We start from the raw sequence: 20,503 nt of genomic DNA on the forward strand, positions 1-20,503 counted from the left end.
TTTGGTCACATGATCATACATTCTTGATGTGGGCTCCAATGCTGACTATGGAATGAACAAGGAATATGTGATACATTATTACTAATCGAATCAAAGGGTGCATCACACCACAAGCATTTATCTCACTGACTTGATGTTAAATGTACTTGTTTACGCTCTGACATGGAATGTAATCTCTCTGTGGCAGCTCTCAGCAAAACAACAGACTTGTCCACAGTCCTGTATCAGAAGCAAGTATACAAATTTTGTTCCTACCAGATTTTGGTCTTTTCAGACAAGGGAATCTGACGGAAGAACAAATTCCCTAGTAGGCAAGACAGACAGAGTCTATTAACCTTCAGAATATACTCTAAGCCTTCCTCTTTGATAATGTTTATCCCTCATGACATTTGTAATAACAAAAATTTTTCAAAATTTTACTATCGAAACCCCTGCTTCAGGAACAGCTCCACATTAAAACAAAGAGAAGAAAAAGAGTAGAGATCCCCTGACTTTGTTATTGGTAATTTAATCATAGGTGGACATGTTCAAAACGATGATATAATGCCTGTCAAACCAGTAACAATTGATGGTACAAAGACTGCTATCAGATAACTCATATGCTAAGTTATGGGGTAAAAAACATGATTCATAGATAATTTTTAAACTGTGAAAAAAAAATAACATTGTCAAACCCATACATAGGATTAATACACCTTCTTGGTGTATTAATAGTAATTACTCATTATTAGTAACTTGGCAGCATTACTGCACCTATTTCCAGTAAGCATAAGCAAAAAATTCTGAACATACTCATGAAAGCTAAAAATAAAATAGAATTGTATATCCACTGCTGAAATAAACTGTTTACGAAATATCTATTATTATATTATAACACTTAATATGACAAACTGCCAGTTTGGCTTACATTACTGTACTTTTAAACAATAATCAAGAGTTGGCAGAGAGCTAGATAAGTGCTCATTTGCTGCATTTTGTATAAATCTAAATAAATAAATGTATGGCAGGTTGTCCTAATCTATCTTCTCTTGGCTGTTACTAGATTGTTCCTTTTTGCGCCATACATGTTTTGGTATATTTTCCAAGTCTAGACTTACATGTCTGGAACAGTTACAAACTGACTCTTACTGATAATTTATGCTCCATGTGCAAGGAAAAGAGTACAAGATCCTGACATGAGATGAAGGAGCAGTGAGAAGAGTTTCTTCTGAATTATTTTTTTGTAAGAAAAGAATCTTGTAACTTTGTACGGGACAGTGTGCAAAGTTACAAGACTGGACACTGTTTAAATGATATGTTAGAGTGAGGAACATGCCTTCTCCAGATTAAGTGAATGTTGCAGTAAGTCACTTGAATACATTCCTATATTCACTTGCCTGCAAGAACTGATCAACATAAAAGAAGTCACCTAATGTCACTTTGCATGCCAGTGTTGCATTCTTCCCTACAAAACACTACATTTTCTTGTGGTTCTTTCCTCCCCTCAATTATCATTATATAACTAATGGTTTTGGTTGTAGGAAAAGTGAGTTAGGGAATATTTCAGATTTTACATCAGCCTTTTAGTTTCTCCAGGGCCTTGAGAAGTGATCGAATAACTTTGTTACTGCCTTCATCACATGTCACTTCTCAAATAACTAACCTTAATTTTGATAGGAAAAAGCAACCATTAATGTTTATAAGATAGAAAAATGCAAGATGATCATTATTTTGGGGATTAGAGAGTAATTTGAATACTTTTTAAATGAAACTTTACACTTACAAAAAATCTGCAACAAAAATCTTAAGAATGTAGAACTAAGAATCAAATTATGTATTTATTATAATAAGCCTTATGTTTTGATATAGCACTTCAACTTTATTTTGTAATTTAATTATTTTATTTATGCAAATATGGCCCCAAATGCTATTGCACTCAAGAAGTTAAACACTTGACATTTTTACTCCTTAAAATGCAACATTTTATGATGTCTAGATATGTTTATTAATTAGTGATTATTAACACCCAGTAAACAACATCATGTCTTGTAAAAACACAATCTTTCTTCACAGCGTGAGGCTGAAATCTATTATTCACTGATTCCATATGCTGAAATACACTCAAATGATCACAAATGACCTTAAGCATTAGATAAATGTAAATGAGGACAGGGTAGAAAATGTGCTTTTGATTGATATCTAAAAGACCAGGTTTGAAGTCTTGACAAGGGATGAAATCTGAAATCTCACACAAAGTAGACTGCAATTGGAAATCTGCAAAATCTGAGCTTCTGGGTGGACGTACCACACAGCCTCTCCTCAGCAGAGATGAGTGTCTGAGGCCGCTTACAAGAAGCGTACAGCACATGGAACCTGAAAGACCATTCCTGGGGCCCACGTGGCCCTTTGTCTACTTGGTAGGCACTTATTAGGATGCAGAGATATATCTCTAAGTTATATGCATGTACACTCTAACGAAGGCAGAATTTTTCTAATCCTAAGTGCTCACTAAAAAGAACTTCTCTAAGGATAAATGATGTGATCGATAGCCATTAAAATTTTATGGGTTTAACCCTCTATGTTAATAAGCTTATTCTGCTGTGACAGCTTGCCTTTCTCAGCCCTTTTTCAACTTTACTTTTGTCACTTTGAGAAGGACTGAGAGCCCTTCTGGAATGAGAATATTAAAAAAAGAAGAAGATTTAGACACACAATAAGAATGCACTATTTGCTCTCAGGTAGCCATCTCTAAGCACATTCTAATTCTTAACCCTATATCATGAATATGAAGTACTTTACAATTTACTTTTAAAATACTACAAGAGGTGAACACACTTCAAAATTTCATCTGCTTCCAGTCCCTACTGTACCTGGATATGCCTCAATGAAACAGTTAAACAGCTAACCTCAGTGGCACCACCTATTATAGGGTGGGTCATGAAGGGCTCTGGAGAGAATCTGAAACCAAATTCTCTGAACCTCTACAACATTCACCCTCCAGAGAATGCTTTTGGGGCCAACTTGGAGACAACAGAGCTGGCACACTATGAGAAGAATGCTGAGCGTGCCCTGCACCTTTGGACATAGTCAATGAGAGAAGGGTCCCAGCATGCTGTGCCTGGCTCCCATGCTCCCCATCTGTCTTTGCAGTGACAAGATAACTGATTGCACAGACACAGTGACTAAAAAGTGTCCCATGGATGCTCCGATGTCTACCTTGGGGGCAAATAGGATTTGTTGCCACCCTGAATTCTCAAAACTATTTAAAATGAAACTTGCCAGTGATTTAGGTACATTCATTCCAAGCCTCATATTCAGTGCAATGGGTAACGTTGACTCTGAAACAGCCAAATTTCAACCATTCTCTAAACCACAGCTTGAAGAAACATAATGTATGTTAAAAAAAATAAAAAGGAAAGCGAGGTTATGTCACTAATATTCATCATAGTCTATTTGCTATGTTAAAAAGCAATTAATTTTTTTTTTGATACTTCCAAACTTCTGTTCTGTATCACTTACATTGTATATACATCTGTGTCAGCATCAGTAGTATAGGTCACACTTTCACATTTTTGCATAATTTTTTGCAATTCACATTTACGTTAAATACACATTTACATGCAAGAATCAGTAAAACAGTTTAGTAGCATCTTACCAGCTTGACACTTTCTGAGCCTTAAATACTCCTGCATTTTGGTTTCTTGCGATGATCTCACTTACATCTGTACCATATAAGTTAAGACTTATCTACAAAACTAAAGCAGTAATAAAAATAATAAAAAATACTTTTCCCCACTGTTAATATCTTCATAATGTCTTTTATTTGTTTGATCTTTAATCTGTGCTAAGAGTCAGTCTTTTTTCAGAAGCATAAGTTCTACAATGCTGCTCCAGCGCATCAGCCATATATCTATGCAGCAATTTGCTCTTGTTCCTTACCTCTATTGACTGTTTCGTTTAATGAATTGCTAGCCCTGTAGCTATAGGCCAGCAATATAGAGGACTGAAAAATATTTCCCATACCTTACATACATTTAAAGGTAACTACTGTTCGCAAATATAAGAATTATAACCATGGTGAACAGAATTTTTTTAGATGGTCACTTAATCTTCAGTTTAGTTTTGCTGCTTTTGACTGTATCACTAGATCACAGTGTTGGGATTTTGGAGGCTTAGGGGTTCTGAGTACCTGCCCTGCCACAAGACACATAGCTTTGCTCCTGGCTCTGTCTGGGTGAAATCCAATGCACAGCAGGAGCACCTTAACCTATAGGCAAGGGAGTTTCTAGTCCATTTGCTTTTTTGAGAATGGTTTGGAACCACCATAAAAGACAGTAGAGCGCAATAAATGCCTTTTCTTCCCCATAGGCACCGCAATAGTGCCTTAGCCTTGTGTCTCAATGCCTCAGCCTCATGGTTCAGATTCTTACAGTTTGGAAGATCAGGTCATACTTTGGTAGCCATTCAGGCAGGCCGAAGCAAGGGCTGCAAATGAAAAGTTTCAAGGGGAGCTGTGCCCTGTCATCTATGCCTAGAAAGATAACCTTCATAATCAATCATCTGTGGTTAGTCAGAAGCCACTGGCAAGAAAAGATGTAGCAAGTAATCGAAAATTATGAGAATACCAAATGTCACCCAGTGTGAATCTATAGGTATTTGAATGATTAACTCTCAAAATCAAAAAAATTATCTTAAATGGACATTTTTGGTAATGATGTCAATGATCCCTCCTTCTTATTGAAGACAGTGTTCTTATAGGAAAATTAAACACTAGTGTCAGGCTAATTTAAAATATCAGTGATGTATCTTTTTAATTGCTTTGCTGAAATCACATAATTTGCCTTCCTAATACGGTTGGCTATTTAGAAAAAGTTATTTTAGGAAAGCAAGTATACAAAAAATTTTTTAAAAAAGACAACTGACACTTTGTGAAGCCAAAACCTAGAAATGGAGTAGCAGGAAACTGGTTTAAACAAATCTCTGTAGTTTGGACATGCCTTTTAAATCTTTTTGACAATATACAATGAGAAGTAGTAATGAATGGTCTATACCTGTGAAGTAAAAGGAAGGCATAAATAAAAGCATGCTATTTTTAAGTAGAGGCAGAAATAACATTGGTGATAAATTAGCTACACTGCACTTAAATTATATAACTGAGCAAAACTATTAATAATTGTTGTAAACATGTTAACACTAGCATTTTTTAAATAATTTATGAGCCCATGTCTTCAAGCATTCAGGCTGAACATGACCTTTCTAACCTAAATTTCCCAGGACTGTTGAAAGATCCATACACTATATTTTAATGGCCATTATAGTGCACTGCAACAATGTTTTGTATTATTGATGCTTTCAGACAGTAGTTCAAGTCACCAGTGCATGGTGTGAAACAGAGCTAAGGCAGAAGGTACACAGCCTCTCTGGAATAGGAGACATTTTTTTCTAAAAATGAACCTCATCCTTGGTTTGGACATGTTGAACCGTGTATAGATGCTTCCACTGTTCTGGGGAAATAGAATTTGATGTTCATGACTCACTATGTCACAGATACTACCTAAGTTGGAAAATTTGTATCTGACTGGATATCACTCAAAATTACAAAAGGGGGTGAATCTGATAACTTTGCCTATGTATTATTATTCACTTGAAATATCTACATTTTTCTTTTTAATACTTTATTTAAATGATCCTAAAAGAACTTACATAGAACACACTAAAGCAACAATGAAGTTTTGAACAAAGCTGCAAAAGCAAAAACCTGTCTTTATTTTATTGACTTTGCAATATAAATGATCTGTTAATCAATTAAAACCTGTCCATGATAAGCAAAAGGAGTGAGTGGAAGTCTTTTAAATGGACTAGTAACTGAAATAATCATATCCTTTTAAACCTCATGCATAAGACCATTGATTAATATAAAATATAGCTATATATTTCACAATGAAATGGTTAAAATGGCAATTATTTGAAATTAACATATTTGTAAATTGTTTTTAACTTGTAACATTTCAATAACATATCCTAATATAAATATTGAAAACATACATAGTGAATACTAAATGTGGAAGTATGAAATGGAGAGTAATATGAAGAATGTCAAAAATTAAAAGAAAAATCAAATCCTCAAAAGCTTGAGACTTCATAAAGCAAAGCTGTTAGTTACGCTCACTGAATAGTGATAACAACAACAAAACCAACAATAATTATGATGATGATGATAATACAAAGGCAGATTCTCAGATGCAATGCACTATTGCCAGGTCGATTTTCAATTACTTTTCACTGATGTATTCATTTGTTTCTTAATGTGCTCATCTTGCCCATTAAGAATAATTAGCAGGCTTGCTTGGTGATTTCCTGGCTTCTGACAGTGATTTTTTTTTGTTGTTGTTGTTGACAACCACTTTTACTTTTTGGAAAGTAATTTTTGGATATTATAGTATGACTGGCATGTAATTTAAGCTTCCTAAGAAATTTAAAGGGAAGATGTAAACAGTAATTTTTAAACAAGATTATTTTAATCTATAATACCTACATAAAAAGCATAATACTAGGTATTAACTATTCCTGAAGAGCAGAATCTAGAAAAGAAAACAGTATTTTATCCCACAGTAATTTCATTTGGTATGCTAAACAATTAAAAAATACCATCAGTAATAATAAAAATGAGTAGAAATACATCATCTGTGGTCTGGTGCACTTGGGGCCAAACACTATTTCCACTTACTCTAAAAATTCTTCCCGATTTCAGTGAGTCTGGTGTGGCTGAAACAGATCTAAATTTAGCCTAAACTTCTGTTATATATAGCTCGTCACTATAGAAAAGAATGCAAAGAAAACTACTTTAAGACAGATCATAAAATTACTACTGAAGTCCATAAAACACATAAAATGCAACATAAATTTTATTATGTGCACTTTTAAGAATACACTCCATCTACACTGTAAAGTTCTTAGTCTGCTGCACTTTGGCACCCTGCTAATATTAAGCCCATTGTAAAATCCAACACAATAAAAGCACTTTGAATGCTGAGCCTTCAGCACCAAATGTTAAAAAAGAAAAATAAATTCCTGTTAGAGCCTTGCACCAATCACTTCTCTGAAAGGGATTCACTGAGTGAATACAGATGAAGACCTCTTGTAAGACTTTCGGAAATAAAAGATATTTCTAAAACATGTTGTGAAAAATTAAGGTGTGTTAATTAGATGACTTTAACAGTATCTTCTTAAGGAATAAAAGCACTTTAATGTGTTTAATTCCAAAGACAGAGTGAATAATTTTAGCACTCACCAATTTTCCTTGCTATAGAAGACTTCTAAATTTCAAAAAAGTTCAGGTATGTTTATGGAATCTACTATGCAAGATATTTGCTGACTTGATGATTACTGAGCTCACCTGAAGATTTCTGTGGGTAAAATGACCTTCTGTTAAATACCTATGCTTCTACAAAACATCAGTTTGTTTTGTTAGGCTAGTTTTGAAACACTTTCTTCCTCCCATGTTTTTTGTCTTCATAATGACATCAAAGAAAAATTGGAAGGGGTGATGCTGATTAAAATCCACAGAATAATGAATACTTCCTCCACAAGACATCAGTATAACAAACTAGAATTTATCAAAATAAAAATCCCTGGAATAAAACTGAGAACTTGCATTTTCATGAAAAGGAGACTATTATAAGCCTTCCTTCAAGTTTTAAAAGATATGATCTAGGATTGGCTGTTTTTTCCATGAAATTGTTAAAGTGTTGTAAGCAATTATAGTTACCTCAGTTACCGCTGAGAAAGTCTTTTTAAAGGTAGTGGCTAATATTATTATACTACTATGTCTCTTTTTTAACAGTCATCTGCAACTGCAATTTTTTTAAACCACAGATAAGTTTAACTTTTTTTTTTTCACTAAATACTCATTACGTTAGCTCAAATACATACAAAACTCAAATCTAAGTAATTTTGATGATGCAGTGGTCAAAACCTGAAAAACTAGTCTGCCTTAAAATGCAAATGGAAAGATTACTAAGGAACAAAAGCAAATAGATAGCTTCCTTTTTTCCCTCTCGATTTCTAAGGGCTATTAGTATTCACTGTATATATCTGTTCTTGTTCTGTGCTGATATTTAATGGGGCCACAAATCATGCCCACTCATTCTCTTGCTTAGCCAAAGTCCAGTTCAATTTTCTGAACTCTGTGTTTATATTAGAAAGGCATAATAGCAATTTATTCTAATATAAGAAATATTATAAAATATTTTTTACAAGGGACAGAGGAGTTTCACAATGCTACATCAAGAGAAATAATGATAAATTGATAATTGATTAAGCACACTAAATGGGTAATTTGTAGGCAGTTATAACTTAGCAGCAACAATGAAACCATTCACTTCAATATCTGCTGGAAAAGCTACGACAGTATACAAATAGTGGGTATGTTTTAAGAGGCTAGTATCTGAAAGTAAAAAAAACCCAAATAAAATCTAGTTCTGCAAAATGGATATGTGGAGAGGAGCTAATGATTTGATTCACTGCTACACCTCCTGTAATGTGCAGCATACACACAAGGAATCTTTCAGCACTCAACCACAAGACAAATATTTACTACTGTACTTGCTCTATACCAACACGTACATTTTTAATTAAAGAAGAAAATGTGGCATTTATTGTGGGGAAGCTGTAGCTCTCTTCAAGATATTTTTTTAATTACTTATGTGGGGACTTTTTCTTAATATACCCCATGCTGTCTGTCTTTATATCGATTGTTACTCAGCCAGTAAAAAGGAACGAGCACAACAAACCAGTTTTCTATCTGAATAAGGATACTTTTGATGGCCTTTTCATTTCCATCAGTTAACAGAACTTCTTTGACATCTGCAGAAATAGCAACCTGAAAAAAAGAGCACAGCAAACAATGAGCAAATATGCTTGTCTGTGTGGAAGTGAAGACAGGAGTGACAAGCCTTCAGTATCATGCTTCCTCACCTATTTCTCTGTAACAATCTTCAATCTTTTTTCATTTTATGTCTGCATTATTTTAATCATTCAATCAAATCAGTCAATACTTTTATCATTCCATTTGCGGGAGCCTCTATCTTGCTATCATTCTGTTCCGTAATTGCATTGTGACAGCCGATGATGGTATTCTGAGAGGCTTTCATTTGCGGGCTTCTGTTTATCTAGTAGAGCCATCATACAAGGCTGTCACTCTGCCTTTCAGCTTGCTTCTGTCTGACTGCCTGATGCCCTTCATATAACTTTGCATTGCAGGCAGATGGCTTTGTAAGGGTAATTTTTTTGTGAGCTTTGACATGCTCGCACATTGGGCTGTAACCTCGACACATTGTATAAGAGCGACAGGTTTGTCAAATGCCAATCAGTGTAACAATATGCTTTTATTTGTAGAGACATAAAAACTTGTCTAATGCACTGCACTGCTACATAATATCTCCTGAATACATGACTCAGAACCCAGAGAATGGTGAACGACTCTCCTGAATGGCCAATCTAATTCAAAAGAATCTAATTACCGAGAGCTCTGGATCATGTTTGTTGGTGTAATAATGCAGGCAAAACATTAGCAGCTATATCATGGTGCTCCAACTGTGATTCGCCAGGCTATTCCTGTATCTTAGCAAATGGGACTATAATCTGAAAAAAAAAATGCTTCGACTATGGCAATGAAAGACAGACCGTACGTGGCCTGGAATGTCACAACAAAAGATATTGACTACACGGAGGTAAAATGTTTCTGCTCATCGAGGCAACCATAAAATCAATATGATACGAAAGCAAGTCAATCTAGAAGGTCTCTCAAGACTCTGCAGCTTGACCGCAGCTGAGGCTGTTGACAGTTCTCTGACCCAGCAGTTGGAGGCACTGGAACATTTTTCCTTTTGTTTCTTCCTCTGAATGGGATTGGAATTGAGAAAAGACCTACCATGAGCCCAGCCAAGCATGTCATGCCACCCCCTAGCTCACACACAGCAAGGTCCCTGAAAGAGAGAAAGGAAATGGTAGAACCCATACAAATTAGATGAAAATGGTCAGAGAGACATATATGTTACAAGAACAAATTGCCATCTGCAGTAAGAACTGAGCTACCAGGAAGTTGTAGAGACATGACTAGGCTACCTCATGTCGTTTTGCGTTTTAAAAATAATTATGAAATAGAAAAGTCACAAAGCAGGCAAATCAGTGGGGGTTCCCTCATTAGTGTTCAGTGCAACATTACCACCGCTGAGCTGAAAAATCTGAGAAGGTTCCCTTTTTTCCCTTGTCAATGGCTCTGTCTTTTAGAACTAAACTAGCTAGAGTAGCGAAAGATAATTGTTAGGAAAGGATAACAATGTTAATCCACATTCATTATTGCAAAAACAGTTAGAGAAGTAAATGAGGAAATTAATATTATTTATATATCTCTCCATATAGTTATGCCTAAAAGCCTTTTTATATAAAAAGAGAGTAGTTTTAAAACAAGCCATATACCACAAAACAATTACACACGAAGAAATCCGATCCTTCAATTAGCACTTAAAACTGCAAGTGACCTACAAACAATGCTGTTATGAACAACGATGGGAACAGCAAACAGTTAAGCCACAGAAAACGGAACGAAGTTAGTGTCAAGAGCCTAAACTGAGCCCAAGCAGAGGGTTGAATACATGGTCTAAAAGGCTGCTTTTAACTTAGACCATACTGAGCTGTTATTAAGACGTGCATGTGAAATATAATTTGGCGCAGAGCGTGCCGGATGGGAGCTTGCAGGGGGAGCCACAAAGAATGTCCTCCCGAGCCATGGCCTGCCCCAGGAGGGGAGGAGGGAGGGACGCTGACCCCGCGCCGAAACTGCATGGAGCGGCGTCCAGGGCACGGCGGAGCCTCCGTTTAGGAACACGCTGCTTTATAGCTAAATCTGCAGCAACTGTTACAGCTGGCAGAAACATTCCCATTGAGACATTTTTGACAGGCAGAAAATGGAATTTCAGCTAAACAGATTTTTTTTGGTGTACCTTTTATTGTCCCCTAAAACACCAACATTTGAAAACCTGTTTTTATGTGAAAGTACTACCTTCCTACTCGTTTGACTCTGATGTTTAGGAAGAGCATCTAGGATACCATATCAATATCAGTAGATAGATGCTGATATTTTGTTTGCTGAGCTGCTGTCTGGATGGGATAGATTTATTTTTCTCAAGACTACAAATTTTATTTGAAAAAAGTCTAGTTGTCCTATTTCATGGAAATGAGACCAAAGACGGGCACAGTTTGGAGGAACAAGCTGTACGTAAACCCAATAACAGATGTGGGAAATTTGCTGTTTGTGGTTTAAATGGAATGATTATAGGTTTTTCCTCACATAAGTTTTTATTTTTCTACACCATATATGTCATATATATTAAAAGCATACACGTATGGTTATATATATGAGATTTACAAGGCACTTAATCCTTTGTAAGAGTCATGCTTATTGAAATAAACGCAGGAAGGAGCTAGTGTGGGAGTTTTAGTGCATTTTGAACCAAATTTTTATGTACTTAATATACCAGCATATACACATCCATACTTACACATAAAAATAATTTATTTCAGTGCAAAGTTCCCTTATTAACAGATTTTAAAAATAATATCTCTTTTAGGCAATATTTAGTGACATTTATCCAAGATAATTAAAATCAGAAACTCTGCTCTGAAGGTACTGTTGAGAGGGCATAATCCTGAGAAATCAGGATGTGAAACTGCCCATTTCCTCCACAGAAGTGTGACTGATCAGTCTCTGAGTATCCAGGCTTGCATACCCAAACCAGGAAAACACCCTTTTAGTGAGCAGCCCGGGGAGGTTTGCTGTGAAGAGCCTCTGAGAGCAAGCACAGCATATGGGCCATGGCACAGGCTGGATGGCAAAGTGCTACAGGGACACCACGACAGCAGCAAAAGTCACACAATACAGTGCCCAGCTAGACTTGGAAGAATGAGCAACAACGGCCAAATTGGGTGTGTTAGCTGCCTCCTCTAACAGGGTGGGCTTCGTTCAGGTGGTGGACCAAGTAGAAACGAGGCTTTACAAACCAGGGCATGCTTTGGTGCCACATCTTTGACTTCAGATAGGAGTCTGAGCCAGCTGCAGGAACCAGGTCACGGCTGATATGCTTTCAGCTTTGGTACAAGGGGCAGGGACTTACAGGTTGGTCCTCTGTATTTTACCAACACTATATGTACGCAGACTGAAGGATTTCATAGAGTCCAACCTTGTTTACTTGGTATTAGCCTTGCACGCTCACTCAGAACACAATTTATGCCTCCAAATGCGTTGTTATAATGGCTTTTCTTGCACTCCACTCATCCTCTGGACAATGAAACTTCAAGGATTTCCAAGTGCAAAGCTCTGTACACTCAAGGGGAAAGACAGAGGATGCAGGATGGATTTTATTTTCAGGTGTTCCTGTTGGAGCCTTGATAAATGTCTTCTACAAGTTTAGAAAATGTGAAAAAATGAAAACAACTAAAAGTGCAGGATTTCTCAAAAGTGTTTCACAACACTTAAACACAGGTGCAAATTCCTCCATTGCTATATGCAGTGATTATTATGTGTTTTATCAAGTAATACTTTGCTTGCTTTTGCAACAGATGTCAGTTTAAAGAATGTCTTTTATTTTTCCTGACCTTCACAATCAGTACTGATTGATTGGAGCTTCACTTTTGTTTCCCAAAAATCAAAGTGAAATAAAACGCCTTGAGTGGAAATCAAAAGTCTTTGACATATAGCAGAAAGCTTGCTGTGCAATATTAGTACCCAAAGGCAGCTCAGAATTCTTTGTTAGGAGCAACATGCTTTCACCTTGAACATTTTAAATTTAATCTGAAGACTTAAATCATAGCAATCTTTACCATGCAGATACAATAAAACTAACAAATTGGAAAATATCTTTTTATATTTAACTCTGTACCTGAATATTTCTTTGTGCTTTAGGCAGTAGTAAGCCAGCACTTCTTCAGATGGCCAGAGACCTATAAAACAAAGAAATTTGCCACCTTAGAATAGAATATTTTCCCCTAAAATAATATTTGAATACACAATACCATTTGCAGATCTCTACCAAATGTTTCATTTTCTAAATTTGCCATAATACCATGTAATAAAAAACAAATAAGACTTTTAATGGAAGACTTATGCTTTAAGCATTGAAACGGAATATTTCACAGATTTTATCCTTACCAATGATCAGAAATTTACTTTATAGATACATGCTCACACACATCAACATAAACATTTATCTATACATACACATACAATTGTCAAGACTTTGAACGATATGTCAAATTTAATTCTATGAAACTTTTGACATTTGAGCATTCACATGAACATCAAACTGTTTGTACCAGGCCAGATGTGAAGCCCGCCCTGCCTTGTAGCCTCTTTCTAACAGTGGACAGGAGGCCCCTCCTTTTTCATTATCTGTCCTCTACCATCATTTAGTTTCTTCACAGTTTCTTTTTATTTAGCTCCTTTTCTCTTAGGTTTTCTTAGGTCGGGCATCAGTCTGACTGTAAGGGGCACTGACCAGTAACGTGCGCTAAGGACAAACACAGGACTAGGGCAGTAATGCAGCATGAGTTCTAGTTGTGGCTCAAGAAGTTCCTGAGGAGGAGAGGTGACACAAGTAATAAGTTCTGTTTAATAGTCACCAAAGGATTATTCTAGTTGTTCTGTAGATTGCGGTAAACTTCCCATAGTGCAATGTCCTGTGGCGGACAGCACCACAGTTTTACTCTGTTGGCTAAAGAAACACCTTCTCTCTGTTATTTTGTACTTGCCTCTGTGTCATTTTCATTAGAGCTGCTCTGGTTTTCATATGGGAATAGATAGGAGCAATCATGCTTTTTTTCATCTAATCTGTATTATTCACAATTTTATAAACTTTCATCACAAAACTTACACGGGTCACGGTCAACCTTGGCAAGTACTTGAAGACATCCATGCAAATTTACCCTTTTAACATCATTCACTCATGAAACTTGCTGTTTTTCATCAGACCAGTTTCCCATCTCACTAGAACACCTGACTGAAGCGCCGTGACCCACAGAGAGGGTAGCACAGATCCTGTGTGGCTGGTGTGCTCTCCTGTGGGCACCAACCTCCATTGCTGGAGGGAGCCTCGGGAAAACAGACTCGTACTCAGGCACTTGAGTTAGGTTCCCAAAGTTAAGGGAGGATGAATCAAAGGCATATGCGGCCAAATGATGGTTGTTATGTGTTTTCCATCTGTTGTTGCTTAGTGATGAAAAAACGTATTTACATGCCTACCTACACGTAAAAAGCAGGGCTAGCCTCCTCCCACAACACACTGCTATGAATTAATGGGACACAAACTTAATGTTATGAACCACAGACACTTCAGTAGTTTCAGTAAACGGAAGTTAAAACAGACATGCAGGAGCATCCTTTAGATATTTCTAGACAGGTAAAACTAATTCCATGCAGTTTACTACATATGTGAATCCTTTAGATTATTTTTTGTAATTTTTTATTCTCGAGACTTTAAAAACATCACAACATATTTAATAGAAGCAGAAGTTTGCAGGAAAAACTGTCTTCCTTTTAAATCACTTAAAGCCTGAATGTAAACATCAAATATATAATTATTCCTTTCCATCTGGAAAATATTCTGAACTAGTCTTACTCATAGTGATAAATAATGAAAATGTAAGAATATGTTTACCAAGGAAAAGCCTAGACAGGATTTGGTCAAAACTTTGCATGTAACATATAAAGATCTTAAAGGTAAAAAAAATAGAGCATCAATTTCTACATATAACAAAAACACTAAAGCAATATTGGTATTTCTTCTGTTTATGACAATTTAGGCTGATCAGGTGTTTGCGAAACGAATGTGCTATTTTACTTAGACTTGTTAAGGATTAAAATAAAATATTCACACAACACTACCCATTCTTCAGTGAAACATACACTATGAATTGTACAGGATTTTCCACCTCCGTTTTGAGCATTTCAATGCTTTTGAGCACTGAAATATGCTAAAATGACAGATTTTGTAATAAATATAATAACTGTTTAAATATTTTAGTGTATAATATAAAGAATGTTTCAGTTTGCAGTGACTGGTGTATACTCAAGCAATAGAAGTGCTTTTTAATATTTAGTGAAGACACAGCTAATTTAATACCATTTATAATACTTATATCTCACATTACAAAAAAAACCCCACACCCACAAACACAAAAAATCTAAAACCTTTTATAGCAAACTTTTAGCCTGAGCGAGTTTTAAAAATACATGTCAATTGTAGCAAAATCCTTCAACATCTGAGTTTTCATAACCCTCCGTCAAATGTCTCTCACTTTTCTACGGTTATTATTGAAAGGGCACTTTGAATGGTGTCACTAAATCTTTTATGAGGGGTCACCGTTCTTTTCCCTGCTACCATTACAATGTTGATACCGGCTGAAGCTGCAGGTGTATCAGATAGCTCTGTGCTGAGCGAAGGGTAAAGCACCTTTGGGAAGACAATGCTTTTCTTTAGACACATGCTAGCAATGCAGACTCTCCTCCCCGCTGCCTTCCCCCATAGGGATGAAAGTATCACCTCAGCAATGATATAAGTGGCTAGCAGCTAAAAAAGCAGGAGTCAGGAGGTCTTTTACGAACACAGGTCTCAAGTGTGGAAGCACACAGTGCTTCCAGCTAAGCCAAGATGCCAGAAGCCAGGATACCTGTGTTAATTTTAGTAAAAGGAAAAGCTTCTCGTGCTTGAACAGGTAGGTAAGCCTCTTTACCTTCAAAACAGGGATAAGCTTAAAGATCCATGGGGAGGAGTCTGCATTCTGTCTTCGTCCCCTTCACTCTGACCTACATTCACCAACACAATGACCTACATTTTGAAGTTGCAAGCATAAGAGAGTTCTGCTTCTGTTTGAAAACATACAGCTGTAATGCAGCAATTCCTATGAGTTAACAACTACCACTAGGTTGTGAAAAGTGTAATTTATTTCCTGCAAACACATACATATGGATATGGATTAAATGTCCTGCGAACACATGTAAAATAATTCTTTCATATTTAAAATAAAATTATTCTCATTTTGTATTATGAATTTGGTTATAAATACATAACATTGGATGGGTACCTATTTGCATATACATCCACTTACATATGATAGTCAATTATTTACACATGTATAGGCAAAAGAATATCAAAAGGCCCCCAAATAGCGCTTGTATTTAAAAGGCTATAAATATACTACAAGTCCTAGACGGGCAAAAAATCTCATGGTACAAGGAAACAGAGAGAAAGAAGAGTTTCTTTTTGCAAAAATAAATATTTTGCAACATTTACTGGAGGTTTTAAAACTCTTTATCACCTTGATAACTACAGTGTGACAACAGAGAATAGTTGCCAGAAAACATTGGAATCTCTATTGACACAAATGGAAGAATTAAGTTGTGTTGGTGTTTAAAGGAGTGCCTCAAGAAGGACTATGATCTGGCATGTCTGAAGACACAGGAGAGAGACAGTGCTCACAGAGCAACACCTGTCCACATTTCAACTCTTGGCAGGTATCCTTTCACCATTACTGTAGGAGATCCACTACAAATGTGCCATAAGAGCAATGAAGTCTACTTCCAGACAGCTTCATGGCACTTCTTACAGTAGTAGGGTTTGAAAAAAAATTATCACTGAATAGTCAGATGATGGATGGAGAAATGCAATATATGCAGAGACATACAAAATGCAGGCATTTCTACAGTACTTATCACCATATCATAAAATCTCAGCACAATAATGGAGTCTACATCACAAGAACTTGATGATATCATGAATTTCTGTTGTCCCAATTTTTCACATTAGGAACCAAACTAGGAGACAGAGACAGATTATATCACTTAAACACACAGAATGAACCTATGGGAAGGGCAAGAAAAAAACCTGAGTCATCCATCCTACCACATTGAGGTATGATCTAACCAAAAAAGACATCCAAGCTTTTTCTATAGAAGAACACCACTAACAAAAAGCATAATGCTAAGAATATATAAATTAAGTTGGTTTTATTACTCTCATAGTGCTTACTAAAGTGTCAGGTCCTTCTGCACTAGCTAGCCAAGGCATAACAATTCTTTAAAGCAACCATCAACACACACAGACAGCTTTCTGAGGATCATTTGCTTAACCATCAGGTGGAGCACTACTAGTCCAAAGCAACACAAAACCTCTGTCGTCTTCCCTGGATCTAAAAATGCTGAATCCTGTATGATATTACAGAAAATTTTCTACTAGAAATAAATTATCCAGTATCAAAAAAAAAATAATTTTTTTTTCTCCTCTGTGGCTTTTTACCACATATTTTAAAGAATGCTGTCACACATTCTGATAACAAATACTGAGATCTGATGTGATGTTCTTGATGAAGTTCTTGAAGAACAGCATGCTATTAGAAAATTCTCAGGACAGAGTGCTAAGAATTTTGAGATTTTTTTTAAAGAAGACATTTGATTATTGGAGACATTATGCCTCTGCACTGCTCCACAGATACAAAGAAGTCACAGCAGCTACTGATTACTTTAACTGGGATGGTGAAAGATTAGTGGAACTCTGCTCTACTGCCTGCCAATGCTACACACAGAAAACAAAGGGGCAACTAGGGGTGACAGGTGAACCATCCCTTGAAGCTCTGAGTAGGTGGTATAAAGCTGTCCAACAACTGCTTCATGCCAGGTGGTTAAGAATCTCCTTTCCAAGCTAAGCCAAATTGAAAGTTTTGTCACTTTTCCCTAGCACTTCAGATGACCACATGTACAGATATCTGATCTCAAAATTCAAATTTTGTCTTTTATTTGCACTATTAAGCTATGAGACGTCTTCCTATTCATTTGAAGTTTCAAGTAAACTTTGCACAAATCCCATCTTAACCCTGAAAAGCAAAGACAATTTAAATTTGAAAAGTCAGTCATTTTCCCCAATGAATTTACTCAAAAAGATCTTTTTTCTACTAAGTCCTGATTCTTAACTATGTGAAATTACCTTATTTGCTTTAATTGTCTTCAAAGTGAGAGGAAAAAAAAGCATTATGGGCAAAGAGATGAATAATGTCTCAAAAGAAGTACCAACAATTGCACTGAGAAATGATGAATTGTTTTCTGACCCTAAGAAAAGTATTTTTTATCCTTCCTGACACCAAGATACATTGTTGCTGGAGAGCAGAAAAACTTTTGGCATCCCAATTGACTGTGCAGAGGAGTACCTGTCTGGACAGGCAACTATTCTCCATCTCCTCTGCTAAAAGACTGTAGAGTGGATGGAAAATCCCCAAAACTAAGATACCTAATAGAACAGGCTATTCTAGGAATTTAACATAAGGAATTACAGAAATCTAAAATAAGGTCCTTTCACTCTTCCTGTAGCATCATTACAATCCAAATTTTACAGCATCAACATTATTTTCTACTGACTATGCCTTACATTCTAGTCACAAGGGAAGGTAAGTTCAATAATTTTATTCTGGGTAGTTTTTGTGTGGATCACCAGCGTCATGCAGAGCAAGAAGCACCATACACCTGTTGGAGGTCCTGGAGAAGTAAGAAGGTTCAACAGCACAGTATTGTGGAGTAAATTTTAAAATGAGGCTCTAACCAATATTATGAGCCCTTCTGTCTCTGGAGCACTACAATTCACTTCCAATTCAGACAAAAATATGTCAAGTATGAATAGTACAACTAAGACTAAATACAAAGTGGATACACAGCATATGTCTGCTTGTAACATATAATGTGGTTGTTCTAATTTGAGTAATTGCTTGAGTAAAGACTGCTTTTAATTAATTTTACTGCTGTAGTTAGTTAGTTTGCGTGGATAGCTCTCAAAAATACTTCCAGCTCTCAACTTTCTTCAAACTCCAAACCTCAAGTCCCTTTTAAATATAATTTTATCATAAAAATGTTGCTTAGTATAGTTGGGAAGTAAAGATTTAATTTTCATTCACTTGTTTACACAGCATACAAAATGTGACACAGATGAAAGGATTATCAATAATCCTGGTTACCTAATATCCCACCTAAGGTGTATTGAATCTAAAAAAAAAAAAATAAATAAACACATGTAAGAATGCACTAATACCACAAATATTCAATTTTTTAGCTGCCATAAAATGCATGTATAGAAGAGTGGAAACCTTCCATAGCAAATTACTTTCATAATAATCTACAAGCAAGCCTGGTAACTTCAGTAAAATGAAGAAATAGAGGGAATTGCTAAGGAAAAAACCCACTGAAAAAACTCTTGTCAACTCATTCTGTTCGCAGTGCACAAACCCCCTATTTTCAAACTTGCATCCTCAGGTTGAAGTTTACACCCATCTACAGTAGAAGCAGATAAAAGAAGCGCCACCATCACCAAGTTGGTTGCAGATGGTGTGTTTGGAACTGAAAAACTATTTTCCTACAAAATTTCATTAGAAGGAAGGTTTTCAAAAGGCGAACAGCTAGAGTACTGTGTCCTTCTGAACAGTGGACAATCTCAAGCGTCAACATAAGAGCTAACTTGTTTTGAAAGTTCAATTGTCTAATCTGAGGCCCTGATTTGTGAAATTTACTTGCTTGTATTTGCAAGCAAGCAACTTCAGCACCAAAAGCACACAGTGAAAACCAGGAAAGTATTTAATAGCCTTTACAGTAGCACCTTACACCTGTGTCTTACTGCATCTGACTTTTGCACATGGCAAACCCATTTTAAGTCCAGTGAAGAGGAGTAATTTGAGGCAGGGAGAATGGCTAGCTTACTTTTCCACAGCAGGAATGCTGTAAGTGAGTTTGAAAAGGTACAACACCAGAAGAAACGGAAAGAGAAACAAGTCTCGCCATTTTTGCCTATGCACATACATTTAATAGAAACTCTTGTCTCTCTTTCAATCTCAAGCAGAATTCATGATATTCAGATCACTGAGAAATATGTATAAGCACCGGCTGAGATCTTCAGCCTAGGCAAAATGGCCTCAGCACTGTATCTCTCACTTTCATTCTCATTATTATTCATGACTAGGAGGGAAACATGATGGTCTGCAATCTGCAAATTTCTTTTAGAGCACAAACTTAAGAGGTTTGGTGGAACTGATGTGGAAATACAGTAACAAGTCAAAGCTGGAAATGTATGCATATCTCTTCCATAAGAAAAATCGGCAAACTGTACAAATCTACTTGTATGATTGTCTTTAACATCCTTTTTTCAAATGAATGAATTTGATTGTGTTGTATGTGGGTTTTTTTTACCTACTTTTCAAACAGTTATTAAAAATTAAACAACAGTGGAACAAACCTTTTGTGATTATAGCCTTCATTCTCCTGCAAAAAACTGGATCTATAAATTTATGTACCATTGTAGATGTAAATTACAAAATTTTATATTCAACTATATTAAAACATCTATTCCAAAAATGATTACCAGTTGTGAAAAGCAGACAGGCTTATCACTTGCTGTCAGTTGTTCATGTCTAGTTAAGCAATAATGTGCTAAAACTGCTC

At 36.1% G+C, this 20,503-nt stretch overlaps 1 protein-coding gene across 1 annotated transcript in view; it reads right to left on the bottom strand.

The window, feature by feature from the left end:
- Nucleotides 1-20,503, bottom strand: part of CAMKMT (calmodulin-lysine N-methyltransferase) — a 221,479-nt gene that overhangs the window by 32,108 nt on the left and 168,868 nt on the right. Inside the window, exons 4-7 of the mRNA XM_055725585.1 lie at nucleotides 12,918-12,978; nucleotides 9,911-9,965; nucleotides 8,797-8,860; nucleotides 3,635-3,701 (exon numbers count right to left, since the gene is read on the bottom strand). Of these exons, the coding sequence (XP_055581560.1) occupies nucleotides 3,635-3,701; nucleotides 8,797-8,860; nucleotides 9,911-9,965; nucleotides 12,918-12,978 (247 nt within the window). The remainder of the gene's footprint in view (nucleotides 1-3,634; nucleotides 3,702-8,796; nucleotides 8,861-9,910; nucleotides 9,966-12,917; nucleotides 12,979-20,503) is intronic.

This window comes from Falco cherrug, chromosome 13 (genome assembly GCF_023634085.1).
Source record: "Falco cherrug isolate bFalChe1 chromosome 13, bFalChe1.pri, whole genome shotgun sequence".
NCBI classification, from domain to species: domain Eukaryota; kingdom Metazoa; phylum Chordata; class Aves; order Falconiformes; family Falconidae; genus Falco; species Falco cherrug.